Source organism: Pantherophis guttatus, chromosome 12 (assembly GCF_059756535.1).
Source record: "Pantherophis guttatus breed Tessera chromosome 12, ASM5975653v1, whole genome shotgun sequence".
NCBI lineage: Eukaryota > Metazoa > Chordata > Lepidosauria > Squamata > Colubridae > Pantherophis > Pantherophis guttatus.
The window spans coordinates 16,877,578-16,904,208 of record NC_142074.1 but is presented as its reverse complement, the minus strand read 5'-3'; the positions used below and the strand labels follow the sequence as shown (position 1 = coordinate 16,904,208).

Below are 26,631 nucleotides of genomic sequence, written 5' to 3'. Positions count from 1 at the left end.
TTTTCCCGATGTGAATCATTTACAGTTTCTCTTTGATATTTAAACTTGTGACATTAGCCTCCACTCTTTTACACTGAGTTGTAGTTTCATTCATATTTATTTTTCCGCAAAATGTTTTTTTTAAAAAAAAATTCTTGGAATACAACAGTCCTTTATAAATAGAAATGAAGGTGTGTTAACTTTTGCTAAGATGTTGTGATCTGAGATTTTCAGATGTGGAATGATGGCTGATTAGAACTCCAGCTTCTCTTTAGCCCATGTATGTGGCTGACTTGGAAAGAATACAATTACTTTAAAAAAACTGTTTTCAACAGCGTGCAAAAGTTACTCAGTTTTTAGCAATGGATTATTTTGCCATTGGCAGCAATTTAATACACCGTTTTACTTCTCTGTATGCCCACCAAAAAAAAAAAGGATCAAATCGAAGATATCGTTTCCTAATGTCGAGTTAAGGGGGGGTGCTTAATTGATTAATCACCGGATGTATGTTTAAGGGGCTAAGTTTTTGTTAAATAGCGCTGTGGTGTGGTTACACTCAGCGCTGACTTTGAACCAAAACACCGACTTGTACTTTACTTCTGACTGCGAGCTTACCTTTAACAAAGTAAACCCTGATTCTCTGTGCGTTACTGGTGGTTATTGATACGTTGCGGTTCTGAACGAACGACAAGCCGAGACCTAAATCTTAATGTCAAGGCTATGTCTAGTACAGGGGTCTGCAGCCTTAAACACACAAAGTGCCATTTGGACCTGTTTCCCACAGAAAAGAAAACACCGGGAGCCACAAAAACCCTTCCCATGCCTGACTATTTCTTGAGCAGCCACAAAACTAGCATATGTAGTTGAATTAAACATTCTGTTTTCTTCTGAAACTTTTCTTTTCTTGGATTTATCCATGGTTGGCCTACCGGGGATTGAAAAGCTCAATAAATCGCGTGCTGGAGGGTGTTGCACATTGGTGGTTGTGACGCATATTTTGAGTGAAAAGGAGCCGCAGTAGAGAGGTGAAAGAGCCACATGTGGCTCCAGAGCTGCAGGTTACTGAACCCTGGTCTAGTCTTTCAGCTAAATTTGGAGTGGGGATTTAAATTCTTCCCCAATTACTGTTATCTTTACTAGCAAAGAGATGACTGTTATTTCATCCTCAAAGTGGTTATTTGGAACTCGGATGTAAGACACTGGTATTGTTTCTTTGTCTGATCCAGCTCCCCAAATATGACAAACCCTCTGTAGTTGAAGCAATGATTCCTGTATTAGGAGTGCCAGCAGCCCCGGCAAAAAGTTTCTCTTTCACCCCAGGTTAACGGGCCTATCTGGCAGCGAGACAAATAGTTGTCTGCCACATCTATTCATCTCCACTCGCTGCCTTTTATCCCCAGAGCTACGGTAGGGCTTCGCTAGCAGCGGTAGCTCTTCTGTCCCAAGGATCAGCCCACAGATTTCCACTGCTCTCCTCTCCTCTGCCTTCTGCGCATCCGTGCGTCAGGCACTGGGCCCAACTCTTCCTCCTCTTCCAAATCAGCCACCTCCAGACCTGGGGGCTGTTGACTCTCCAGAGGGCTGACGGATGGCCCAGGCTCCACCTCTGTCTCTCTCTCTCTTTCTCTTTCTGCCAGCTCCATTCCCGCTTTCCCCTCAGAGCTCTCAGGTTGCTTTGATGCTGACCCTGACTCCCACGTCTCCTCCTCCTCCTCTGATTCGGTGCTGGAGAGGCTGGTGGCCAACAGGCCACAACATTCTTCTCCTTCTAGAGAATCTCAATATGGTAACACCAGCTCACTTCAACCTCTTTCTAATTAGAGCCGTAGAAGATCTACACACCATCTGTAAAAGAATTTCTTGTCTTCTGTTCCTTTTATCAGAAAACACAGAGAGGTTTTACTCCATAAACAGATGGTTAGATCCATGGAAACACAATTTGACAGAAACAAAGCACCCCTTTCCCTCTACTTTTTGTGAAGGTGGTTTCAGAAAAAGAATCAGTGGAAACACTGGAGCCAAACTGATGCCATGCCAGCCTTGTTGGCCTTAACAATTAGTCATTAATAATGTGGAATTGTTGTATAAATATCACATGCACAGTGAATAAGTTCCGTATTTAGAATTGGATTGAGTTTTTGTTTCGGATCTCTCTTAACCTAATAATATTTCCTATTGTAAGACGGTTGGGATTTTTTTTAAAAAAAAACAGCATATTGGTATGCTTAGCGAGTACTAAGTTTGGTTCCAAATAATACTGAACAGAAGAAGAAAAATAGCCACCAGAATCTTATCTCTAATTCTAATTGCTTCAGCAGATGCATCTTGCATGATGCTTGAGGAAAAGAGTTTGGGAACTAATTAGTATTTAGCATTTTAGCAAAGGGAGAAATTGGCAGCATCATTATTAAACCCAGATTGTGGTGGAAATGCTCCGTTTTAGGTGTGTGTCTGTGTGTATTTCAAAGATGGATGAGCTAAACCAAAGTGTATATTTTTATTCTATTAGTGTTCTCCACTTGTTTTAATAAGCTTATCGGGTGGGTAGCTTCTTCGTAGTCGCCGCTATTGCCTACTTCTTACAGCTAATAAATGCTCTAATGAACACATCGAACTTAGTTGTCACTAGTTTTCAGCCGTAATTATTGCACTACGCTCTAGCAAACCTCAAATTGCAACTTTGTCTTACCAAACATTAAACGGCAAACATAAACATCCTTATTCTTTACAGTCTCTTCAGAAGATTATCAGGACTGTAAAAACACAATGCATTTATTTATTTATTTTTGCTGATTTGAAAAGCAGTTCTTTTTTTTTCCTCTCTCTCTCTCTCTTAATTCATCAAGCTGTACTAGAATCCTGCAAAATAGACTTACCATAGAGATAACTTTGACCCAATATGTTTAATAGCTACAACATACAATTGGATCCAGATCTCCCCTACACCCAGTAAATTGTAGTCAGATCAAAACTTATTGTATTGCTGCATCCAGTTCGCGAAGCTGTTTATTCTGATTTATAGCGCTTAATCAGATATTGCAACCCCCTCTCATTCTTAAAGCAGATTATAAAGCAGTGTCACATTCCCAAGCAATTCATATGTTAAAATGCTAAATGCGACATCTTCTATCCTTTGCAACGGAAACAGCTTGCAGTATTCAGGAAAACAATACAGATGCCTAGTTTTAGGCATCTTGTTCTGTTGAGGATAGTAACTGAAGGACAAATATTGTATCGTCTTTTTTTTTCTTTCCCAGTTATATTTGACAACCTGACTGTTATGATTGGGGTGACGTGGTGGCTCGAGGGTTAAGATGCTGGGCTTGTTGGCTGGAAAGCTGGCAGTGCAGGTTTGAGACCTGAGTGCCACAGAATGGGGTGAGCTCCCGCCCTCACCCCGGCTCCTGCCAACCTAGCCTGTTTGAAAACATACAAATGCGAGTAGATAAATAGGTACCACTTTGGTGGGAAGATAATAGTGCTCTGTGGCTCAACAGCCTTGATACGGAGATGATCCCCTATAGACGGCAATGACTAGCGGAGGAAAATCTGCAGGGAGTCCTTTCCCTTTTCTCTTTACCGTTATGGTTATGTGCTGGATCAAACCAATTTTCTAATTTTGCATTATTTTTTTTTCATAGTGTTCAGTCGGAGATCTATACGAAGCCCAAGGCAGATAGGAGTAGAATAGCTCTTTGCCTCATGATGCACCAACAGTTTGAATGCAAGTAGAAATATTCACATGAAGCATTGAAGTACCAGAGTTAGGTATAAATGCCAAGAACAGATGTGACAGTAACAATAGCAATAGCACTTAGACTTATATACCGCTTCACAGTGCTTTACAGCCCTCTCTAAGCAGTTTACAGAGTCAGCATATTGCCCCCAACAATCTGAGTCCTCATTTTACCGACCTCGGAAGGACAGAAGGCTGAGTCAATCTTGAGTCCCATCAGGATCGAACTCCAAACTCTGGGCAGAGTTTGCCTGCAATACTGCATTTTAATCACTGCATCGCCAGAGCTCCTAATAGCAATAGCACTTAGATTTATATATTGCTTCACAACCCTCTCTAAACAGTTTACAAAATTAGCCTATTGCCCCCAACAAGCTGGGTCCTCATTTTACCGACCTCGGAAAGATGGAAGGCAGAGTTAATCTTGAGCCAGTCAGGATCGAACTCCTGGAGCGAACAGTGAGTTAGCATACCTTGCAGTATTGCATTTTAACCACTGCACCACCACGGCAATACATCACAACAGTAGGCAAGCCCTACTCATTTATCCTTTCAAACAAACAGGACTAGGTGTTCCTTTAACCATTGGGAACTCTGTATTATGGTGCATAAGATGAATCCCAGAGTAAGGTTGTAGTTGTTTAATTCAAACCAAGACATGCCGACTCTCTATTGTGCAACAGGCTGATTTCATGAATAGTATCATCTAACTACTATTTTCCGAGCTCCTGGGGTATGAACTTTGAAGAAATTGCTTTATATAAAAAAAAAAAGCTTAATTGAATGTCGGATATTGTTGTGGTCACCATACACTTGTAATTTGTATCCTGGCATGTCCATGCTCATTGCTAATCCTTTGCGAACATGGAAAGAAAATATAAGGTCCAGATATGGTTCAAATCATTAAAGACTTGTGAAATTGAAATTCCAAACAGCCAGAATTTGATTTAGGGAGGAAATTAATAACCAGATCCAGTTGTACTCAGCATAACAAATGGCACAATAAAGGAAATTGGAAACGTCTTATACTTATAATATGAGAATGTGGAGATACTCCTTTAAAAAAAAAGGTTTTAAATATGGAATTGGGGAAATGAACAGCATGTCTGCATTGCAAGTGTACGATGCAGCAGCTCAAAGAGGAACACAGGATGACTTTAAAGGTCTCTGTGGAATTGCAGGAGAAATATTGCAGAGAAGGAGACCTGTTTCAAGGTCGGTGATGGGTGGAATTTGAGAACCTTGCAAGAAGGTGTCAATAATTGTTAGCTTCCTCAAAAAATTCTTGGCATCCTGAGAAAGCTGACTACGTTTCCGTTCAATGTCTGAAGAAATTTGGTGAATGCTGGTTCGTTCTGACACTTATCACATCTATCTGGGATACGGCTTAATCTTTGCATGGAAGCTTACAAAGTTTTGACTGATACATGGCCAACATTCCCTTAAATTTCTGAGCTTCCAGGAGGGAGGGTTGCAGGGGACCAAGAGATGCCAAAATTTAGTTTGGCTGGGAGGAAGACGGTCAAGGTAGCTCCTCCTTAGAAGTTCTCAGTGTACACCTTCAATGATGCAAGTCATTGCTTTAGTTTGGCAAGATTTCATGCCTCTAGGTGAGGAACAGTAAAGGAACCTGCTTAGAAGTAATCCTCCCTGTCTTTCTTGGATTTTGAACCCTGACATAAGCGTATGAAAACGGGGAACTAAAACTATCCTAATAGACAATGACATAGTGAAGAGAGATAGCATAGCCTTTATTGTCACTGTATATCATTTATTTGTTTGTTAGACATAGACATGGTCCCATGAAAAAAATTGGCACAAAAAACTAGAAATATTGAAGGCCCCTACTGTTGACACTGTGTAGTATTGTTTAGTATCGTAAGAATTTATTAAGGTATAAAAACTAGAAAATTGGCATGAATGATGAGAAATATATTGTAATTAAGAATGAATGGCTCAAGCAGCTAATTGAATAAATGTGAAGAGAAAGGGGAAGAGAAATAAGAGGAAATGTGAATAACAAAAGAAATAGCTGCGAAGAAAGTTTACGTATATATGTTGTACGTTTTGTATTGTCATGTTTTGTTAAAATAATAAAAAATTATTTTAAAAAATTGGCACAAATAAAAGGATATAAGTAGGCAAAACATTGCCATAAACACATAGAATGATTACATATAAATGGGGACAGTAGGACAGGGACGGTAGGCACGCTGGTACGCTTATGCAAGCCCCCTTAGGGACCTCTTAACAAACATGAAAGATTCCTTAAAAGGAAATTAAGTCTCTGTTGGGTCTTGCCAATCACCAGTGACGTGTTTTTTTTCTCCAGGTGAGATCTTGACTAATAAGCACACCTAAGAATTTAAAAGAGGAAACCCTCTCCACACAACCCCCCTCGATATACAGCGGGGCAGATTCCTCTCTGTGCTTCTGGATCAGGAAGTCCTCCAGGCTGAAAGTTGCCAAGGTTGGAGACCCCTGCACTAGAGTAGCTACTTGAACTGTTGCTCTCCTACAACATGAGAAAAGATCACCTTGGGAGTAATCATGGCTTAGGACCTGGGTACCTACGAGACCGTCTTTTGCCACCAATAGCCTCCCACCGACCAGTTCGTTCTCACAGGGAGGGACTACTCAGGGTACCGTCAGTCAAATTATGTCGACTGGCGACTCCCAAAGGGAGGGCCTTCTCTGTGAGGACTCCAACCCTTTGGAATGAACTGCCCCCGGAGATACGGAATATCCCTGATCTCCGTGCTTTCCGCCGTGCCCTCAAGACCCTGATGTTCCAACAGGCAGGGCTAAACATACAAACATGTGAATGATTTTTTAAATGTTATCTAATTCTGGGTTTTATTTAATTGACCAAACTAAGTAATAATTTTAATTAGCAATTTTATGATGTTTGTGTGTCTATATTTTTCTTGACTGTACACCGTCTTGAGTCCTACGGGAGAAAGGCGGTATAGAAATATAATAAATAAATAAATAAAATAAATAATCAAACTAACAGAGTGAAAGTCCTAATCAGGTTTCTAGATGATGGCAAGAAGGGAACATCAGGAAGGACCAGCAAACAAATTAAAAACCGGTGGGATGTATGTTGGGGAGGGGGAACCATGGGCAATGTTTAATTCCATATGGATAAAATAAAGCAGCTGTAGCAAGGGGCCTGGGGGGAATAACAGAAAGACCTTGTCAATTGATATTAAGGCCAAGCATTTGCAAGTTGCACCTGTACTCTTAAACAGTCCCTGAAACATTTATCTTTTAACATATGGCAGACAGTGATGTGCTTGTACAGATTGTTTGCTAGTGGGTTTTGACCTACTCTTAAGCTGTGTTAGCTTTTTTTATTTTATTTTTCCCCCCCTTCTGTTTGCCTTTTCTGACTTTCTATTTATAGATCCGCCAGAGCACTTATCTCTTGAGTTGGGAAAATGAATGTGAACCAAAGAGAGATTCTTAGATGATTAAGAAGGGAAAGACTTGCTCTCTCTTTTCCTTCTCTTAAAATTGTGGCCAAAGCCAGACAGTAGCTGTTCATTTCACTTATCTCTCTTGCTCCTTCTGTATTTTAGGACAATGCCTAAAAAAGCATGAAAGTTGAAGCTAGAAATATAAACGGAATGGGATGAAAAAGATAGCGACTAGCAGTAATGCTACACAGCACCGGGCCCAAAGACAACAATTCTGCAATGATAGCGACATAAAATCCTTCAATTAGTGAGGAAAAAGAACTGGTGTTAAGCAAGTTTCCACCCCTGCCTGAAAGGCAGATAATGATGATTTATGTCACATTTCATTGGAAACAGAAATAACTTGATGTCGGCAAACATGAGGTTATTGTTAAAATGATTGCTGGAAAACTTGCAACCTTGGTTTAAGAAGCCGATCTCGGTATGGAGACAAGGGCTACCAGAGGTAGGTTGCAGAGATCCAGAAAACTTCCAGATGGCAGCAAAGAGACGCCAAAACTTGTGATTCTTTGCTGTTCCCTAGAGCAGGGGTCTCCAATCTTGGCAACTTTAAGCCTGGAGGCAGGGGTGAAATTCAGCAGGTTCTGACAGGTTCTGGAGAACCGGTAGCGGAAATGTTGAGTAGTTCAGAGAACTGGCAAATACCACCTCTGGCTGGCCCTAGAGTGGGGTGGGAATGGAGATTTTGCAATATCCTTCCCCCAGGAGTGGGGAGGGAATGGAGATTTTGCAGTATCCTTCCACTGGAATTGGGTGGGAATGGAGATTTTACAGTATTCTACCCCTGGAGTGGCCTCCTCAGTGTCAATTTAGGAAGCCTTTTTTTTTTTTTGTTGGTGTTTTTTGGAACCCTGAAACCCAGTTTCTGCTTGGGGGCAGGGAGACTGGGGCTGGTTTCTGTCTTCAAGAGCATGTTTCTCCATATCTCCTTTAGAGAAATATAATATTCTGCCTTTTTAATATTTCCCAAAATATTTCATTCTTCTGAGGGGGTGGCAGGAGCTTCCCACAGCACTAATAACAGAAGGAAAGTCCACTGTGGAATTCTCTCGCACAGCGGTTCATCCGCTGTTGTTACTACAGACATTAACCTTCGAGTGCAAGTTGACAAAATCCAGCTTCTAAAACCCTAACACATTTTTTTTTTTTGCCTGTTTGCTGTTGTCTCATGGTAGCATTAATAATGCAGTTTGTAGCCTGGCACAGATGTCTTTCTTTCAAATAAACTTGTATGCAATTTATTTAAACCGCAAGACTTTTCTTGCAAGTTGTACTGTTGCTTATTCATGGGACAAGTAAAAATGAGTCCCATTAAGTCCGCTGTTCAAATCACTGAAGTTCTTTTATGCCCCCGAGATTTGAGGTACTTCTTCCCCAACCCTACTCCAGCTCACGGTTATTCTGAATGGTAACCTGACTTGTACTCAGTTGCCCCCTAGCATCTGAAAATAATAATAATTATATTGATATCATCGAGTTGCTAAGTTAATCCACTGGTCGTTATGTAAAAAATATGCCCTACCTGTATCTGAAAAGTCATGGGAACATAAAGTGGAAAAAGTTGTCGAAAATGAGATGATGAAGATCTTGTGGATCATCATTTGAATACAGACGGATCATCATTTAGAACACAACACGCCAGATATCATGGTTATCGAGGGCCGAAGTGTACAGTTTATTGATATTGCTGTACCAGGAGACGCCAGAGTAGAAGAAAAAGAACTAGAAAAAAATCACAAAATATCGCAACCTGGCCATCGAAACTATACGGTTACGGATGAAACATGTAACTCTGATACCCATTGTCATCGGGGCATTTGGTACCATGTCCAAGAATTTTACAAAACACATCAAGAAATTACACCTTCCATGATCATGAAATTGAATTAGAACCTGAGATTTTTCTATTAGGCATGATAAAAAAGAGCATCCGAAATGACATAAAATACCTAACACTTCATATAATCACGGCGGCTAGATTAGCGCTAGCACAATTTTGGACCGACTGCCAACTGACCAGGAACTAATACAAAAAATATACACATGCGCAGAAATGGACAAACTAACTTTAGAGTTACAGGATAAGGAGGACTCAAAATATTATGCAATATGGAATAGATGGTACCAATGGATAAACCAGAGGAAAGGAAATGGGTAGAGATGAAATTTAGAAAAAATTAATATAATTAAAAACAGCACTGTCAGAGGGATAGAATATGAAATATGTTACTGTATGTTTGTATATACGTATATATAATATATATAATATATGTATATAGAATAACGGAAATCAGTCAATAGGTGAAGTTTATGTACTGTATATGTAAATTTGTTTCTTTTTTTTTTTTTTTTTTTTTTTCTCCCCACCCTTCCCCCCCTGTGACTTCTTCGTAACAAAAAAAAAACCCTAATTCATAACAGATTACTTACTCCCTCCTCAAAATACTGACCTTTACTTACTAAAAGTATTATAAATCCCCCTTTATCCATACATTTCAGAAAAGAAGAAGAGAAAAAAAAAACAAAACAAAAAAAAAACAAACACATTATACTATAACTATTATAAAATAACTCTAATTTAGCATAATAGTGTTTTATATCTATACATTATTGCAACAATTCAAAACCACCTTCCACTTTAAAACTATACAATAAGTCCTACTTTAATAACATTTCAAAGCGGGCTCCCCATAAAATCTAATTTAACATTTATTCCACTCTATCCATTTCCTCCACTCCCCTAAATATATCACTTAAAAATCCCTTTTCTTAAACTAATCAGTCTGTAGCTAGCTTATTCACCCACTGCCTTACAAATTTACCATACACAACAATTCTTGATATCTTTAATTCACTGCCCACACTACTTAAAAATATATATATATATATATTCCATTATATCTAAATAAAAAAAGAAAAGACAATAACTTTAAATTTATAGTCCATATAATATCTTCTTGAAGTCTTTCCACTGGATTGTTAAAACCAACATCCATAATAGGGTGACATAGCTTGCGGATGCAACAGTTTATTCAAGATCTCCAATCATATCTGCCCCCATCAGTAGTAAACATCTTCTTATATATATAAAAGTAAAAACAACCACCCGAGTGACATTATAATTGTATTCCATATAATAATAATTGTGGGTTTCATCAGGATTATTAATTTCCATCATCGTATTGGGTAACAACCCGATCTTCTGCATGTCCCAATGTGATTCTCTTGCCTTATAATTCAAGATAATTATAATATATTTATCAACACAAAAAGAAGTTTCAAAATAGATAATTCAAAACCATCAATTTGAGGCTCTTTCCATGTCCCAAAATTACGGCAATGCAGAGATCTGCCACTATCCTCAGGATGATATTGACCAATATGTCGCCTCCTCTATGTTTTCACATAATCATTCATATTTTAAAATCACTGGCTTCACTGTTGCTTGGGTTAGAAATTTCTATTTTTGTACAACCTATTTCTTTTTTTGTTTTCTTTTTGTGGGTTTGACCTCCATCCTAATTTTTTGTGTCTCGCATTTCTTTTTTATCCCTTGTATATCCTCTAATTGGTTTCCATGCTTGTCCTTGCCTTGATAAGTCATCACATTAAAATCAGATGGCACTTCTCTCAAATTTGTAGATAATCCAGCTGGGGTATCCGATAAATCCAAAGGCAATTTATCTGGTACAGTCTCTGTCTTTAGTTCCAGCTCCTTCTGCTTATCCTGTATTATATCTGAAAACGTTAAATTCATTTTCAACCTATTTTGATAAAATTCTTCCGCCCTTTCAACAGTATTTAACTGGTATCTTTCTCCTTGATATCTCAATATAATACCAACTGGGACGTCCCACCGGAATTGAATATTTCTCCTTTTTAACTCAGACACCAGAAAGCCAAATTTCTTCCTTTCCATTAGTATCTTAGGTGGGAGTTCCTTGTAAATCCAAATCTTTCTTCCATACAATTGCAAATTAGAATTGAAGGAATTTTGCACAATTTTATTCCTAATTTCTTTATCTGAAAAATAGATTACCACATCTCTAGGCAATTGCCTTTGCTTGGCAGTCCAAGAGTTTATTCGATAAGCTCTGTCAATCCTACAAAACACTTCCTCAGGTTGAATCTTTAAAATCCCAGCTAGAAATTCAGAAGATATTTTCCTTAAGTCATCTCTGTTATTTTCCTGCAAACCTCTAAGTCTTATTGCATATTCTGTGAAATTATATTGTATCTTTAGAACCTCTTTTTGAATCCTCTGTTCCAGATATTCTACATTACCAGACTTTTGGTCAGCATCCATTTTAAATTTTTCTTCTGAACTATAATCCTGAATATTTAACAAATCATTTTCAATTTTTTGAATTCTATTGTCCAATTTATCTTGAATTTCATCCATTTTTGACTCTAGTAGATTAATATTTGTATCCAACCGAATCATGAATTCTGGCAATTTTAAAATTTTTTGCTGCAAAAAGTCAAACTTGGATTTCACCAATTCCTTAGTTTCCTGCTTAAATTTTTCAAGTTGCTGATTCACAATCTCATCCCTTCTTTCAATCTCCTCTAAGAGAAATTCTATTATATTAAAATCAGGTATCTGGGACTGAAGAGTTAAAACATGCTGCTTTAAACTCTTAGTGGGGGAATCCCCCCCACCTATTTGTTTGTCTGACTTCACAAGCCTCAGTGCCATATTTCCGCCTAAGCAGGCTTTGTTAGAAGAAGAAAAAAAAAAAAACAAGACAAAAGACTTCCAGCCAGCAACACTCAAGCCTCCAGGGAAAAAAGAGAAAAACAAAAACAGGAGCGGAGTTTTGTCTACAAATGTAGCCAGTGGTATTTATTCCGCTACATTGTAATAATAAAAAACGGAAGAACTTTCCCTCTCAAACTCTTCTCCAGCCGCGGCAGACGCCATTTTAAAAAGAAACTTTTTTCCTCTTTCTCTTCCTCTATTCTCTTAAGTAATTTTTAAAAGATAAGTAAAATACTTGCGCTTCAGTATTACAGGTCCAGCTCACATTTTCTTTGAGTAATCTGTCAAATTCGCAAGCTTGCTTTTGACGCCTGGCTCTGCATTAGCAGAGGTCTCCCAAAGCCCGGAGCAACGGCTGGGGATATGGGGCATCTCATCCGCTCCATCCCAAAAGTAAAAGAAAAACTTTTGGGACTCTGCAGAGAGTTCTACCCACCCCTGCCGGCTCTATCTCCGTTTCCTCATGGGAACGGAGTTTTTTCGAGCCGCCGTTCCGTTGTGAAGGCGGCTCTGACAGGCAGTGGAAGCTGACGATCCCAAAGGAACGTCTGGCGGCGGCCAGCAGCAAACAGGAAGTCGTAAATTTGTTTCTTGATTGAGAGAAACTTGTATGTTTTAAATGTTTTTTAACAATCAATAAAGTTTTGTTTTAAATTTTAAAAAAAAAAAAAGAAACTGCAGCTTCCTGCAATAACACCAGCCGAACTGCAAAAAACTGCGCTACTCAGAACATCGTACATCTTAAGAAGGTACTTGGTTGATACCTAAGATGCTGGCGGCAATTCGTATCAGCCATTAGCACCAGTCAATGGTATTTGTGACACATTTTTAAATGTCCAGTTGACTGGGTTTCATGTTTAATGAATAAAAGTGATAAAAATAATAATAATAATTCATTTGAAAAGAACACTCGAAAGTATTCTAGTCCCTTTCACCATGTCAAACAGGAAACCATCAAATGCTGATAAATATTTATGCAACCTGCCTGTTGCTTTATTGTTCACCAGGCCTACCAAAATAGCTCCCACGCATACAAATTATGCTCCCTCCCGACCGCGTACTCAACAACAGATAACTGTAACCTTGCTTTTTTATAGAGTTAGCAGTTTGGGCCACAAACAATGTGATTTTAACAGAAGAAATTAGAATGAAGGACACGGTAAGAAAGTCTCTTTTGTTGAGAGAAAGCGGAACATGTTTTGTTTGCTTTGAGCATTTTCTGTATTTAGCCGAGTACAGTTTCCCTTTTGTTCCTTTTCAGTTCAGGTTAGTTTAGCTGTTTAACTGGTTTGTACAGGGAACCAGCTAAGGCCGATTGAGAATTAGAAGTTGAAACCAAGATTTCAGCTCCTCAATCTTTGATTAGATGTCACTCACTCATTAGGCAGATCATATTAGTGGTCCACGGGATTTAAAATTATTAATTTAGTGGTCCCTGAGGTCTGAAAGGTTGGTGATCCCTGGGTTAGGTGACAGTAGCTTAATCCAGGAATATATCTAATTTTCAGATCTTCCTCCATTGACGGCCGGTGCCAGCCTCAGAGGTATATTTATGCATGTTCATTCTTTTTCCCCATGTGCACCCTTTAAGGTAAAACCTGAGGTTACAGGCCATCGTTTTCAATTCCTTTGTCAAATTGTTAAATGGTAAATGAAGGCGTGAGCAGTCCATTTTTGAACAGCGCAGGAAACCAGAATTTTGGAAGATTAGAAACAAGCTGGAGGCTCCATTCTCCGGTGGGATTACGGTTTAAAATAGATTTTCAATTTCAGTTTGAGCAGAAAGTGCAATTTATTTAGACCTGGTGGTAAATTATGGTTTGTGCTAAATGGGGAAAGTCAAAAGAGTTTGCAGACTGAAAGAGCATTAAAACCTGTCTGGCTGGATGAGGCGATGCATCCATGGAGATTAGCATTCTGTGTCACATTAGCAGCCAACTGGGAAGCATTTGGGAACCTTTCAAACTCGGATGGAAACCCTTTCTAGCGTTTCAAACCCTTTCTAGTGTTGATCTCCATCGATCAGTATTTAAGATAGTTTGCTACGATTCAGGAAATGCTGAACATCTGCCTGCCAAGCGTCGTGGAAATCAGAAGGTTCAGGCAGTCCTAATGAGTATAGAGATTTATTGCGAGCTTAAGCTCTCTACAAGAATCTGACCAACTAACGATCATGTGATCATGTTGCCGATCCTATTTTTATCACAAAATAGTGCTGTTGAGTTTTGTCCAAACCAGTCCCTTAGATTTTGAAGCCATGATGTTCTTCTTCTGCCTGGACCTTGTTTGCCTTCAATCTTTCCTTGGAGGATTAAGTGAAGGATGCCGTATTTTTCTGGGTGTCGCATCACATGTCCAAAATATTCTAACTTTCGCTTTGTTATGGTTTTGATGATGGCTTTCCCAGGCCGCTTATCACCTCCTCCTTTCTGATTTTGTCAACCCAACTTATACGTATCATCCGCCTGTTAAATTCCACATTTCAAATGCTTCTAGTCTTTTCAAGTGGCTTCCTGTCAGAGACCAACTCTGCACTCCGTAGAGCAGGATAGAAAAGATGTAGCATCTGACAAGCATCTGATTTTCAATCTTAGGCTTATGTCATGACTGCAGAAGACCTTTTTCATTTTGAAGAATGCTGTTTGAGTTTTCTCTATCCTTGTTTTTTACTTCAGTGGTCATTTTCTAGCTTTATTCTGTTTGCAGTTCTTCAAATAAGCTTGATGTTCATGTGCCAGCTATGCTATGGTAGATCCTGCACTCAGCAAGCATTGAGTTAGATGCAGGGGTGAAATCCAGCAGGTTCTGACAGGTTCTGGAGAACCAGTAGTGGAAATTTTGAGCAGTTTGGAGAACTGGCAAATACCATCTCTGGCTGGCCCCAGAGTGGGGTGGAAATGGGGATTTTGCAGTATCCTTCCCCTGCCACGCCCAGCAAGCCACATCATGCCCACCAAGCCATGCCCATAGAACCAGTAGTAAAAAAATTTGGATTTTACCACTGATTAGATGGTATTTAAAATCCCTTCCATACAGAGGTCGTATTCAGCCAGTTCAAGCGAACTGGTAGCGGCAACTGCAGGTGGGCCTGCACACCCCACCCCATCCCCGGCGTAATACTGTCCTATTAAACTATGTTTTTGAGGCCAGACGCATGTGGGGAAGGCACGCAGCAAACTGGTGGTAAGAATATGTGAAACTCACCGCTGCTTTCATATCATCATTGCTTTTTAATCTCTATTCTCTCTTTCTTATTTTTTTAACCAGTTGACAACCCATAGGAGCGTCTGTCCTCTTTTGTCATAGCAACTGGCAGAGTAGAGAGGGAAGGAGGGGATCATACAGAGCTACATCTCTCTTTTTCCTCCCCACCTCTATTAATTTCTCATAAGTTTAGTTTAGTTTAGTTTATTTGATTTGTATACCGCCCTACTCCCGAAGGACTCAGGGCGGTGAACAGCCAACAATAAAATACATAGATACAAAAAATTTAAAACCAGAATAAAATCAAATTAAATCATTTTGGCCCAGACAGATTAAAACACCCCAATAATTTAAAAACAGATTAAAATTTACATATTTAAAAAGGGAGAGATTAGGCCAAGCCCGCCTGATGGAATAAAAAGGTCTTCACAGCACGGCGGAAGGAGCGCAGATCCGGGATCCTCCGTATCTCCGGGGGGAGCTCATTCCAGAGTGAGCGTGATGCATGCAGGAAGTTTAAACAGGGGAGAGAGAGGTCAGTAAACTCTCTTTTTAGGCCACTGTTGACCCATTCTTGTCTTTCCTGCAACCCCTACATATCGAGGATCTATGAATATGATAACTGAGAAAAATCTTTTAAAATTGTTAAAAGAATTTATCAGTTTATTGACAAAGGATAAAATTATGAACATTGGTGCGTTTGTATTATGGGGTTCTAAGTAATTGGGACACGGTGGCTCAGTGGTTAAGACACTGAGCTTCTTGATCAAAAGGTCGGCTAAGGTCGGTGGCTCAGTGGCTAAGATGCTGAGCTTGTCGATCGAAAGGTCGGCAGTTCAGCGGTTCGAATCCCTAGCACCACATAACAAGGTGAGCTCCCATTCCTTGTCCCAGCTTCTGCCAGCCTAGCAGTTCGGAAGCACGTAAAAAATGCAAGGAGAAAAATAGGGACCACCTTTGGTGGGAAGGTAACAGGGTTCTGTGCGCCCTTGGCATTTAGTCATGGTGGCCACATGACCACGGAGACGTCTTTGGACAGCGTTGGCTCTTCGGCTTTGAAATGGAGATAAGCACCACCCCCTGGAGTCAGGAACGACTAGCACATATGAGCTTGTCGATCAGAAAGGACAGCAGTTCAGCGGTTCGAATCCCTAGTACAGGTCTCCTGCATGAGCAGGGGGTTGGACTAGATGACCTCCAAGGTCCCTTCTAACTCTGTTACCGTTACCTTTACCTTTACCTTAAGTAATTGGGATATAGTTAGTTCTGTTCAAAGCCCGGTTCTATTTTCAGTGTTATAACATTGTGACTTATGTGCAAAAAGGAAGGTACTTTTTTTAAAAAAAAAAAAATCAGGTGAAAAAGAGTTCATCTATAAAGGAAATCCATTAAACTATTGTATTTTAAGCCCTGGCCATGGAAAGAAATTACTACCTATATGGTTGGAATTAATTTTGTAGAACTAGTAGTTCAATCTTTCTTTCCAGGGTCACTGAATTCTGTATTTCAAGGCATAGCATGAAACAGAATCGGAATTAACACCTGAGCTTTTTGAATATGTTTCAGGCTTTCTGAAATCGCTGGCAAATTCTACTTACAACTGCCGCATTCTATAATTTATTCTCTCGAAAGTCTTTCTGCTCATCATCCAGAGACCACACATAAAAATGTTCTCCCTTGAAATGCTGAGAGACATGGCCTGAAAGGAACATTCCTCTCCACATTGTTACCATATAAATAGTCTAAAATAAATAATTCTGTTTCTGGAGATCAGTTGATGTGAAATAGGAACCTGGGGATGGAATACAGTGGTTTTATTTTCCAGATAGGGAACCAATTCTGAGCTGATCTACGTGTAAGCTTTTTTTAAATAAGTCTCGTGGCCCCCCCCAACGTACATGCCCAAATGTGTGTGTGTGTGTGCACGCGAACTCACGCATGTGTGGACATGTGTGAATATGTGCATGCATAGATATACGCGAACATGCGCACATGGACACATGCATGCACAGACATGCACACGCATGCACAGCAGAGACCTGAAGACCAGCAGTCCAGCGGGAGGCGGGGCATCCCAACACTGGCAGTGCAGCAAGAGGTAAGATCTTTTTCTTTTGTGAGCTTCTGTTTCGTCGTTTGCAGGGAAACAGAAACTCACGAAAGAAACGCCACGGAGATCTAACCTGGGTTGATGGCGCATGTGACAGCAGGGAGGACTCTACGTGCCACCTCTGGCATGCGTGCCATAGGTTCGCCATCACGGGACTAGAGTAACAGAGTTGGAGGTCTTGGAGGTCTTTTAGTTCCTTAGGCAGGAATCCCTACATCACTTCAAACAAATGGTTATCCAACATCTTCTTAAAAACTTCCAGTGTTGGAGCATTTACAACCTCTGGAGGCAAGTTGTTCCACTGTGTTCTGCCCCAGCTCTGGATTCCTGAGGATATTGACACACACCAAAAGTCCTTATCAAATTTATTAAGTAGCAAGAATAAACCAAAGTCCGGCAAAGGTTGGCAACCAGCCCAGAAAACAAAACACGATAAGACTTTTCCAAAAATGCTCTGATGATAATTACTTGTTTCTAGCAAGAAATTACTAACTGTGTGTGACTTAAATAGGCTAAGGGCCAATTATCCTCAAGCCTTACTCTCGAGGAGACCTCCTCCTGAGTAGCCACTCCTGCCTTTTGGCAGCCATGCGTGCTCGAGCATTGAGGAGAGGCTCCTCCACTTCGCTCTCTCCACTTGAAGGAGCCTCTGGAGGTTCTGAAGGCCCTGGCTGAGTCTCTGCCTCTGGCAACACATCCTCTTCGGCCTCCTCGCTGTCCAATGCAAGCGTCGGCTGCGCAGGCTGCTGGCGCAATCCCACACCAGCCTCCTCGTCGTCGGGATCAGCCATGATGCGTGCAGGCCGCTGGCAGGCCACAACACACTGGTTAATTTTTCTAACTATCGGGAAATTCCTCCTTAGTTCTAGGTTGCTTCCCTCCTTGATGAGTTGACACCCATTGCTTCTTGAATTGAGGACTACCTGTATTAAACAAGCTAGCCATCAAATAAGAAGCAGAAATAAAACCATATGCTAGGAGAATCGGGTCAAAGCAGAGTTTCGTCAAACACCAAAAAGTGGATAGCCTCTCCAGGAAGGCAATTCCAAAAAAAAAAAAACCCCGAGAGAAAACAAAATTCTTCCTTGAACTGAACGCTGGCAGCAGGAAACAAATGAATTTTCCAACGGTGCAAGAAAAAAGAATTTTAACTTGAAACGTGTTTCTCTTTGACGGTGCTCCCTGCGAGGCCAAAGCAATCCAAAGACGAGGTCAGAAGGACATACCCATGTAGCTAAAACGGTTCTTAATACCATACACCCCCCCCCCCTTTTTTTTCTTCTTTGTGACTTTGACTCCAAAAAGGTATAACCTCTATTAAAAAGCACAAAAAACCCCCCAAACAAACCTACCACCCTGCTCCGTGACACGGTGCATTTGCGAGGAGGAAAGAGCTTGGCCAAATTACCAGGCTCATCCATCTCGCCGTGTCTATTCAAAAACATGACATTATCGATGACAAATGCTGGCTGAAGTTCGTTTCGCCTGTTGTCATTCATTGCCAGTCATATTTAGAAAGCAGACTGCTGAGGTAATTGATTTGATGGTCCGGTTTGAGTGGAAGCACTTCTGGGCATAGCAGGGCTCAGAGATGCCGGGGAAGGAAAGAAAAAAAAAAAAAGAGAGCGAGAGAGAGAAGAGGGGGGAAAAAAGGTGGGAATGATAATGTACCACTTTCTCCTCAGAGGCACATGGCCCAGTTTTGAGGAAAGAAAAGCTTGCTTTCCATGAACGAAGGGCGGGCGGGTGGGGGGCTGAGAGCTCTTCAAAATACGGAGTAATAAAATGTAGAAATATCCCCTCCGAATGGATAAAAATAGGCATTCAAACAAGAGACAATGCCAAGTACATATTTTACTGGCAGGTGAAATAATGAAAGAATGCTGTGGGAATAATCTGATTTTTTTAAATGGACCGAATCCACAGGAGACTCTCCCTGGTTCTCCCTCTCATCTTTGTATAAGGACGAAACTGTTTCCTTTTTTGAAAAGCCTTTTTTAAAACTTTTTTTTTCTTCCTTGAGCTGTTAAAAAAACACAAAATTAATGGCCAAGAAACCAGAAATATTGCAAAACAACAACAACAATGAAACAATCATTGAATTTGACAAAGCAGGAGATGCAAACCCCAGGATTATAAGAACACCTATTGGCTTTATTTACTTGGAATAATATTTGATAATGAAACTCGTCTCTCTCTCTTTGCTCCGGAAGGCGTTGTTCATCTCTAGCCAGCCTGCTGATATGAATAACTTAAATATCTAAAGAGCCAGAAACTCTTGAAATAGGTACACCGTTCCGGGACTGACCTTCTAATTCCAGTGGCATGTCAACTGTTTGGTCTGTTATTGTCGCCAAGAATAAAGCAAAACCAAACAAAATCGTCACAGCGTGAATTTTAATCACAAACTGTCTTCAGAAAGAAAAAGTACTTTAGTTAGTTTCTGGTCCATCTCTGTAGGAGTGTGTGCATGTGTATGATTCCTTTCAACTCCCTACTTTCTTTTACTCCGTGGCGTAGCTCAAGTTCTGTAGAACAGGCAGGAGTACAATTATAAAAGAGAACTCAAAGCTGACTTGAGTCCGTCTGATTCTCTGAAGATATTTGCTTCTGTTCAAATTATTTATTTCTAAGCGGGCCTTCTTCTATTTGTTATTTCTCTGTTACATCCTAAACCAACCCTCTTCTATAAAATGAATATAATAGGTATCATGAGCACAAAACAATCATATCTTGATCAATGCTACTCAACCTTAAAATATATGGACTTCAACTCCCAGAATTTCCCAGCAAGCATATCAGAACGAGGAATTCTTGAGCTTAAAGTCCATGTATGTTGCATTTTTATGGGACGTGGCTCAGTGGCTAAGACACTGAGCTTGTCGATCAAAAGGTCGGCAGTTCAGTGGTTCGAATCCCTAGTGCCATGTAATGGGGTGAGGTCCCGTTCATTGTCCCAGCGTCTGCCAACCTAGCAGTTCGAAATCACCTAAAAAATGCAAGTAGAAAAATAGGGACCCCCTTTGGTGGGAAGGTAACAGCGTTCCGTGCGCCTTTTGTGTTTAGTCATGCCGGCCACATGACCATGGAGACGTCTTCGGACAGCGCTGGCTCTTCGGCTTTGAAACAGAGAAAATGGTGAAAACGGAGCTTGGGATGGCCACCCCCAGCCCTTGTGAGCTCCGTTTTCGGCTGTGACAGCCTCCTGCAACCCTCTGCCAGTGAAAGTGGAGCTCAGGAGGGGCACCTGTGGCTCTTGCAAGCTCCATTTTTGGCTGCAACGGCCTACAACCATCTGCCAGTGAAAACGGAGCTTGGGCGGGCTGCCCGCAGCCCTTCTGAACTCCGTCTTCGCTGGCAGAGGCACCATGGGCCGGTCCTTTGCTGTTTACAGGGCAGCCCTGCAGGCCTGATCTAAGCACCCTGCGGGCCAGATCCAGCCCCCACCCCGGGGGGGGCCTTGAGTTTGACACCTCTGTGCTAATGCATTATCAATTAACCCAGGTTGTTGTTTTTTTGTGTAATGTTTAAATCACTAGCATGTGAAAAGCTTCTATAAAAATGCATTTAGATCATAAATTGTGTTTGTAAAGCGAGCAAACCATGCTGTATTGGTAAATATAAACCTTTATGAGCTTGACTGGATTTGTCACACTATATTAGACTTCCAGCCGTTGAACCTAGCAAACAAATTGCGGTTTAAATTAAATTTGGTACTTGTGCTTTGGTGTTAACAATTTCGTTCCTCTTTCCAGCACACTCTTTTTTTTTTCTCTCTACTTTCTCTATTTAGGGAAAACGTTATCCCAAAGTATCAACCATCACCATTTCGAACACGAAAGGTGCACATTTAAATATGAACTCTCTAAAAAAAAATTGGTTCTCAGTGTTTTTAGATCAGTTCTAGAGAAGCTACTGTAGTCTTCCCTTCCTTAATAAAAGGAATATGTTAAGTTGATAGACATGTTGATTGGGAAGTAAATCATGCTTAATGCTTGATTCACTTGGGGTCATTCCTTTAGACGACAATAAAGTTATTTTATATATAACTATATCCATTATAAAAGGGACGCTGTGGCTCAGTGGCTAAGACGCTGAGCTTGTTGATCGAAAGGTCGGCAGTTCAGCGGTTCGAATCTCTAGTGCTGCGTAACAGGGTGAGCTCCCGTTACCTGTCCCAGCTTCTGCCAACCTAGCAGTTCGAAAGCAGATAAAAACTGCAAGTAGAAAAATAGGGACCACCTTTGGTGGGAAGATAACAGCATTCCATGTGCCTTTGGTGTTGAGTCATGCCGGCCACATGACCACGGAGACGTCTTCGGACAGTGCTGCCTCTTTGGCTTTGAAGCGGAGATGAGCACCGCCCCCTAGAGTCAGGAACAACTAGCACATATGTGTGAGGGGAACCTTTACCTTTACCTTATATCCATTATTGCCCAAGATCTCAGAAGATACCAAGGATCAAGAAAGGTGGGGTTTTTTTTAAATTTTGGTTTAATATTTTGCATTTTCGTTGGGGGTTTTTTTGTATTATAAATGAAAGTGCTACATAGCCACAGCATAGCCATTTTTAGCTACTTGCTTTAGGAAAAAGTGAATTGATTCTTAGCATTCATCTCCCAAGCTGTGCCTGGAAAGTAAACCCATAAGAGCCTTGGTGGTGCAGCGGACTAAGTGCTGTTATGTAGCACTTAGCTGCCAACTGCCTGCAATTAGTGCGAGTTCAAATCTCACCAGGCTCAAGGTTGACTCAGCCTTCCATCCTTCCGAGGTAGGTAAATTGAGGACCCGGATTGTGGGAGCAATAAGCTGACTTTGTAGAAACACCGCTTATGGGGGGGGGCAAAAGCCCTAATAAGCAGGTATATACAAAAGAATGAAGGCTATTGCTATAAGTGCATTGTAAGCCGCCCTGAGTCTTCGGAGGAGGGCGGCATATAAATTGAACTAATAAAATAAAATAAATAAATAATTATTTACCTATCCAAAATAAATATTTTTTTTGGTTGTGATGAAGCTCGACCAAACCAGATCTCTCTGTTCTTAAGTAGATGTTGCCCAAGGAAATGTCTCAATCCACATGTATGCATTTTTCCCTCTTCACTGTATATATAACTATATTTAACTATAATATTGTGGTGGTTTTTTTTTTCTTTGCGGATTGTTGAGCATTAGCATAAAAAAAAAAAATCCTGCCAAAATTTTTCACGTTCAAAACACCATTGCATTTTTCTCCTTCCAGAGTTTCAACCCTCTCTTCAAAGTTCTTTTCCTGCATCATTTCATTATTCACAGTGATGTGACTGGGAGAGGCGTATGTTTTTTAACCCAATACTTTACTGAAATTCTAAGGCTCTGGGGTATAAATGCTGCCATTCCCTCCGTAAAAGCAGGTTCCATCCTATTAAAAAAAAATAAACAACTCCACATCCATAATCTATAAATGAAGATTTAGTTACGGTGTCTCCCCCCCCTACAGAGTTCACGAACATGTGAACTGAGAATTATTCTGCCCTAAACACCCACCTTCCTTGACTTTCCACCATAATGCATGCCATTTAACATTTTGAACTCAGTACCAGCAGTTGGACTTTTTTGTAGCCGGCATTGTTAAAAAAAAAGGGGGGGTCTCTTTTTTGTAGTGTTAACTTCTGTGTCACAAAGTCACAGCTTGACTTAGACTAATTTATATTTCATAAATGATGGGAGGCAATTAAACTCGGCCGTTTTTTGACACGGTAGCTTTCCACGCTGCGTTATGTTGCATCGAGAGAATGTTGTTTTTTTCGTAGCTGCTTCAGAACTTACGGAAACTCTACTGATGGATTTTTGTACAACAATTTGTGAAACCTGGCTGTAAAATGTACAAATGCTTCATGTTTAAGCCTCTATGAATCAGCCTATAGAAGGGATGTCTCTGCATAGAGATTAAGCAATTAAAGATATCCAAAGAGCATCCAAATTCTGTTACAATACTTCTGCAAAGTACAAGCAAATAAATTGCTAGGCTGCCCAAAAAGCCAGCACACAATGTTCTAGGCTGCATAAACAGAGGGATAGAATCCAGATCACGTGAAGTGTTTATATCACTTTATAATGCCTTGGTAAGGCCACACTTGGGATACTGCATCCAATTTTGGTCACCACGATGTAAAAAAGATGTGGAGACTCTAGAAAGAGTGCAGAGAAGAGCAACAAAGATGATGAGGGGATGGGAGGCTAAAACATATAAAGAAGGTTGCTGGAATTGGGTATGTCTAGTTTAATGAAAAGAAGGACTAGGGGAGACATGATAGCAGTGTTCCAGTATCTCAGAGGCTGCCACAAAGAAGAGGGAGTCAAGCTGTTCTCCAAAGCACCTGAGGGCAGGACAAGAAGCAATGAGTGGAAACTCATCAAGGAGAGAACTAGAGCAACCTAGAACTAAGGAGAAATTTCCTGACAGTAATCAGTGGAACAACTTGCCTCCAGAGGTTGTGAATGCTCCAACACTGGAAGTTTTTAAGAAGATGTTGGATAACCATTTGTCTGAAGTGGTGTAGGGTTTCCTGCCTAAGCAGGGGGTTGGACTAGAAGACCTCCAAGGTCCCTTCCAACTCTGTTAGTCTATTCTATTCTATTCAAAATGCAATGTTCTTTGCATGTCAAATCTGCAGTGGGCTGTTATTCTTTCAGAGCCCCTGCAGTCTCTGAAAGTGTATTTTGTAGCCTAAGGATGAATATTTCACATCCTGTTTGTTCTGTCTTTTTAGAAAAAAAAACACGAAAAGAAAAAAGTTTTTCTCAATTTTGGTGACTTTTGATTGCGGCCATGCACTTACCCAATAGTTCTTTTTAAAAAAAAAAAAAAAATCTGTAATAGAAGGTCTCGAAACAACTAAATTGGCTTCGTTTGCAACAGAATTGGTAACAGTTAACGAATCTGAAACCGCATGGAGCCTTTTAATGCTGTAGGATGCGTCTGTTTTTGTTGTGTTGACGAGTTTAGCGTACGAGAATAAGATATTTAACCAAAAAGAACCCCATGATATTTTTTTTTTAAAAAATGTGATATTGCTCACCTAAAAATAGGGAAAAAGAGATCTCTGTTATTTAACAAATTAGGCTAAGCAAATCACGGCAGTGTCTTTAACTGAACAAGCCTGCTCTGATTAAGACAAACTGCCTTGATGTTTTCTAATGAGAAAAATAAAGAAAGCAGTTTTCAGTAATGATTAGGTTCAGCGTTGGGGAATCACATAAAAAGGCTGAGGTTTTGCAAACAAGACTTCATTTGTTTTTTGTTTGTGAAGCTCGTGCATTGAACTGACCCACATCCAAGATTTTACAAAGGAATATCGACAACATTGAGAGTGTCGGTAGAGGTGCAACGCTAACAGGATTCTTCTGATGAAGACATTCCTGCAAAACGATAAGAACAAGAAGCCTATGATTAAATTGACTCTGTTTTGGGGTGTTCCTTGAAGTTATAGAAACAAAGTGTATGATTAAAGCAAAAATCAAGAATGGGGATGGGTGAGTGGGGGTGGCATAACCTCAAACCGACAGGAGGGAAGTTCAGAAGTAATTAAAAGTTAGAACCATTAATCAGTGGAAGACTTTAGTGCCTTCCGCCGTGCCCTTAAAACTTTCTTTTTTCATCAAGCTGGGCTGGTTTAACATATTTTCAAATTTTAAATTTTAAGTTTTTAACTGGTTTGTCATTTTAAACTGGGGCCAAATTAATATATATTCTTTTAATTGTTCTTAATGTTTGTATTGTATGTTTTTATCTGGCTGTACACCGCCCTGAGTCCCTTGGGAGAAGGTGCGGTATATAAATTTGAAATAAAATAAAATAAAAATAAAAATTACCCACCCACCCCCTACCAAGCCACGGTCACAGAACCAGTAGTAACAAATTTTACATTTCACCACTGCTTTTAAGGTCTTATATCTGCTAAGTAGCAAGAATTCTTCTACTCTCTCATAATCTTTGACTTTGGTATGACCGTCTGTTGGGAAATTCACACATGAATTCACATTTACATCAAATGACAAAATATTTCTAGAATATAACACTCTACAAGCCTCGGAAAATGATAAAGAACTATTGACATTTGTTTCCCAATGACAAATAGAGAGCATCCGTACAAGCAACTCTAATATCAATTCTTCTATTTAACTCGATGAGTAAAATGAGATACTGGTAATCATTTCTTAAATGCAAATTTGACTTTTCCCCTTATTAGCTGGGTAGATGGGAAATATTTTTGTATATTGTCTAATCACACACTAATCGACCCTGTCATCTCTCTCGCTCTCCTACCATTCTCCGAAGTGGCAGAGACTAGCAATGTACCTAAGTTGAAGTCAACTGTTGTCCTGAATAGAAAGCTCTGGAGGCAAATTTCCACAATGCTTTAAGGGAAAATGCACCGCGTTACACAAATAACTTTGGATAACTTAAAACTGCGTCGCTTGCGGTCAGACCTAGGTATTGCATACAAAATTATACGTAGTAATGTTTTGCCTGTACATGACTTTTTCTGTTTTAATCGCAATAATATGTGCGCGAACAACCGCTTTAAACTCAGTGCAAAATGGTCTAAACTTGACTGCAAAAAAATACGATTTCTGTAATAGAGTTGTCAAAGTCTGGAATGCCCTACCTGATCCAGTTGTCTCCGCTACAAATTTTCACAGTTTCAGTCACAAATTGAGTTCCGTGGACCTTACTTCATGCTTAAGTGGTCAGTAGAGGGGGGCGTGCATAAGTGCACTAATGTGCCTATCGTCTCTGTCATTGTATTTTTTTTCTTTTATTCTTGTTTTTGTTTGACAAATTCAAATGAATGAATGAATGAGTAAATGGGACAATAATACAGCTGCATTTATATTGCAGATGAAATAGTCTGCTGAATAGAATAGAATAGAATAGAATAGAATAGAATAGAATAGAATAGAATAGAATAGAATAGAATTCTTTATTGGCCAAGTGTGATTGGACACACAAGGAATTTGTCTTGGTGCATACGCTCTCAGTGTACATAAAAGATGACTTTCTTTCATCAAGAAAGTGATATTGTCACTAAATATTTAGGAAATATTATATACAAATAAGACTATATAAGATTTAAGAGGTTGACCATTGGAGAGACCCGGTGGCCTAGAGGTGGAGCTCTTGCCTCACAATCAGGAGGTTGTGAGTTCGATCCTAGGTAAAGGCAGATGTAGGGTCTCTTGCTTGGGCAGGGGGTTGGACTAGATGACATGCAAGATCCCTTCCAACTCTGCTAATCTGACCAGAATCAGATATGAGGTGATAAGCTGCCTGGGAAAGCCAAGGGAAATCATCAAAACCATTAAAAAAGTGAAA

At 40.1% G+C, this 26,631-nt stretch overlaps 1 protein-coding gene across 5 annotated transcripts in view; it reads left to right on the top strand.

The window, feature by feature from the left end:
• The window catches only part of DIAPH2 (diaphanous related formin 2), a 343,475-nt gene that overhangs the window by 262,929 nt on the left and 53,915 nt on the right, over window positions 1-26,631 (top strand). Inside the window, exon 28 of one of the 5 annotated variants that reach the window (XM_087877552.1) lies at window positions 6,048-9,391. The exons of the other annotated variants lie outside the window; for them this stretch is intronic. Coding sequence (XP_087733678.1) covers window positions 6,048-6,076 — 29 coding nt within the window. The 3' untranslated portion in view covers window positions 6,077-9,391. Of the gene's footprint in view, window positions 1-6,047; window positions 9,392-26,631 lie in introns of those variants that run through there. 5 annotated transcript variants of the gene reach the window in all.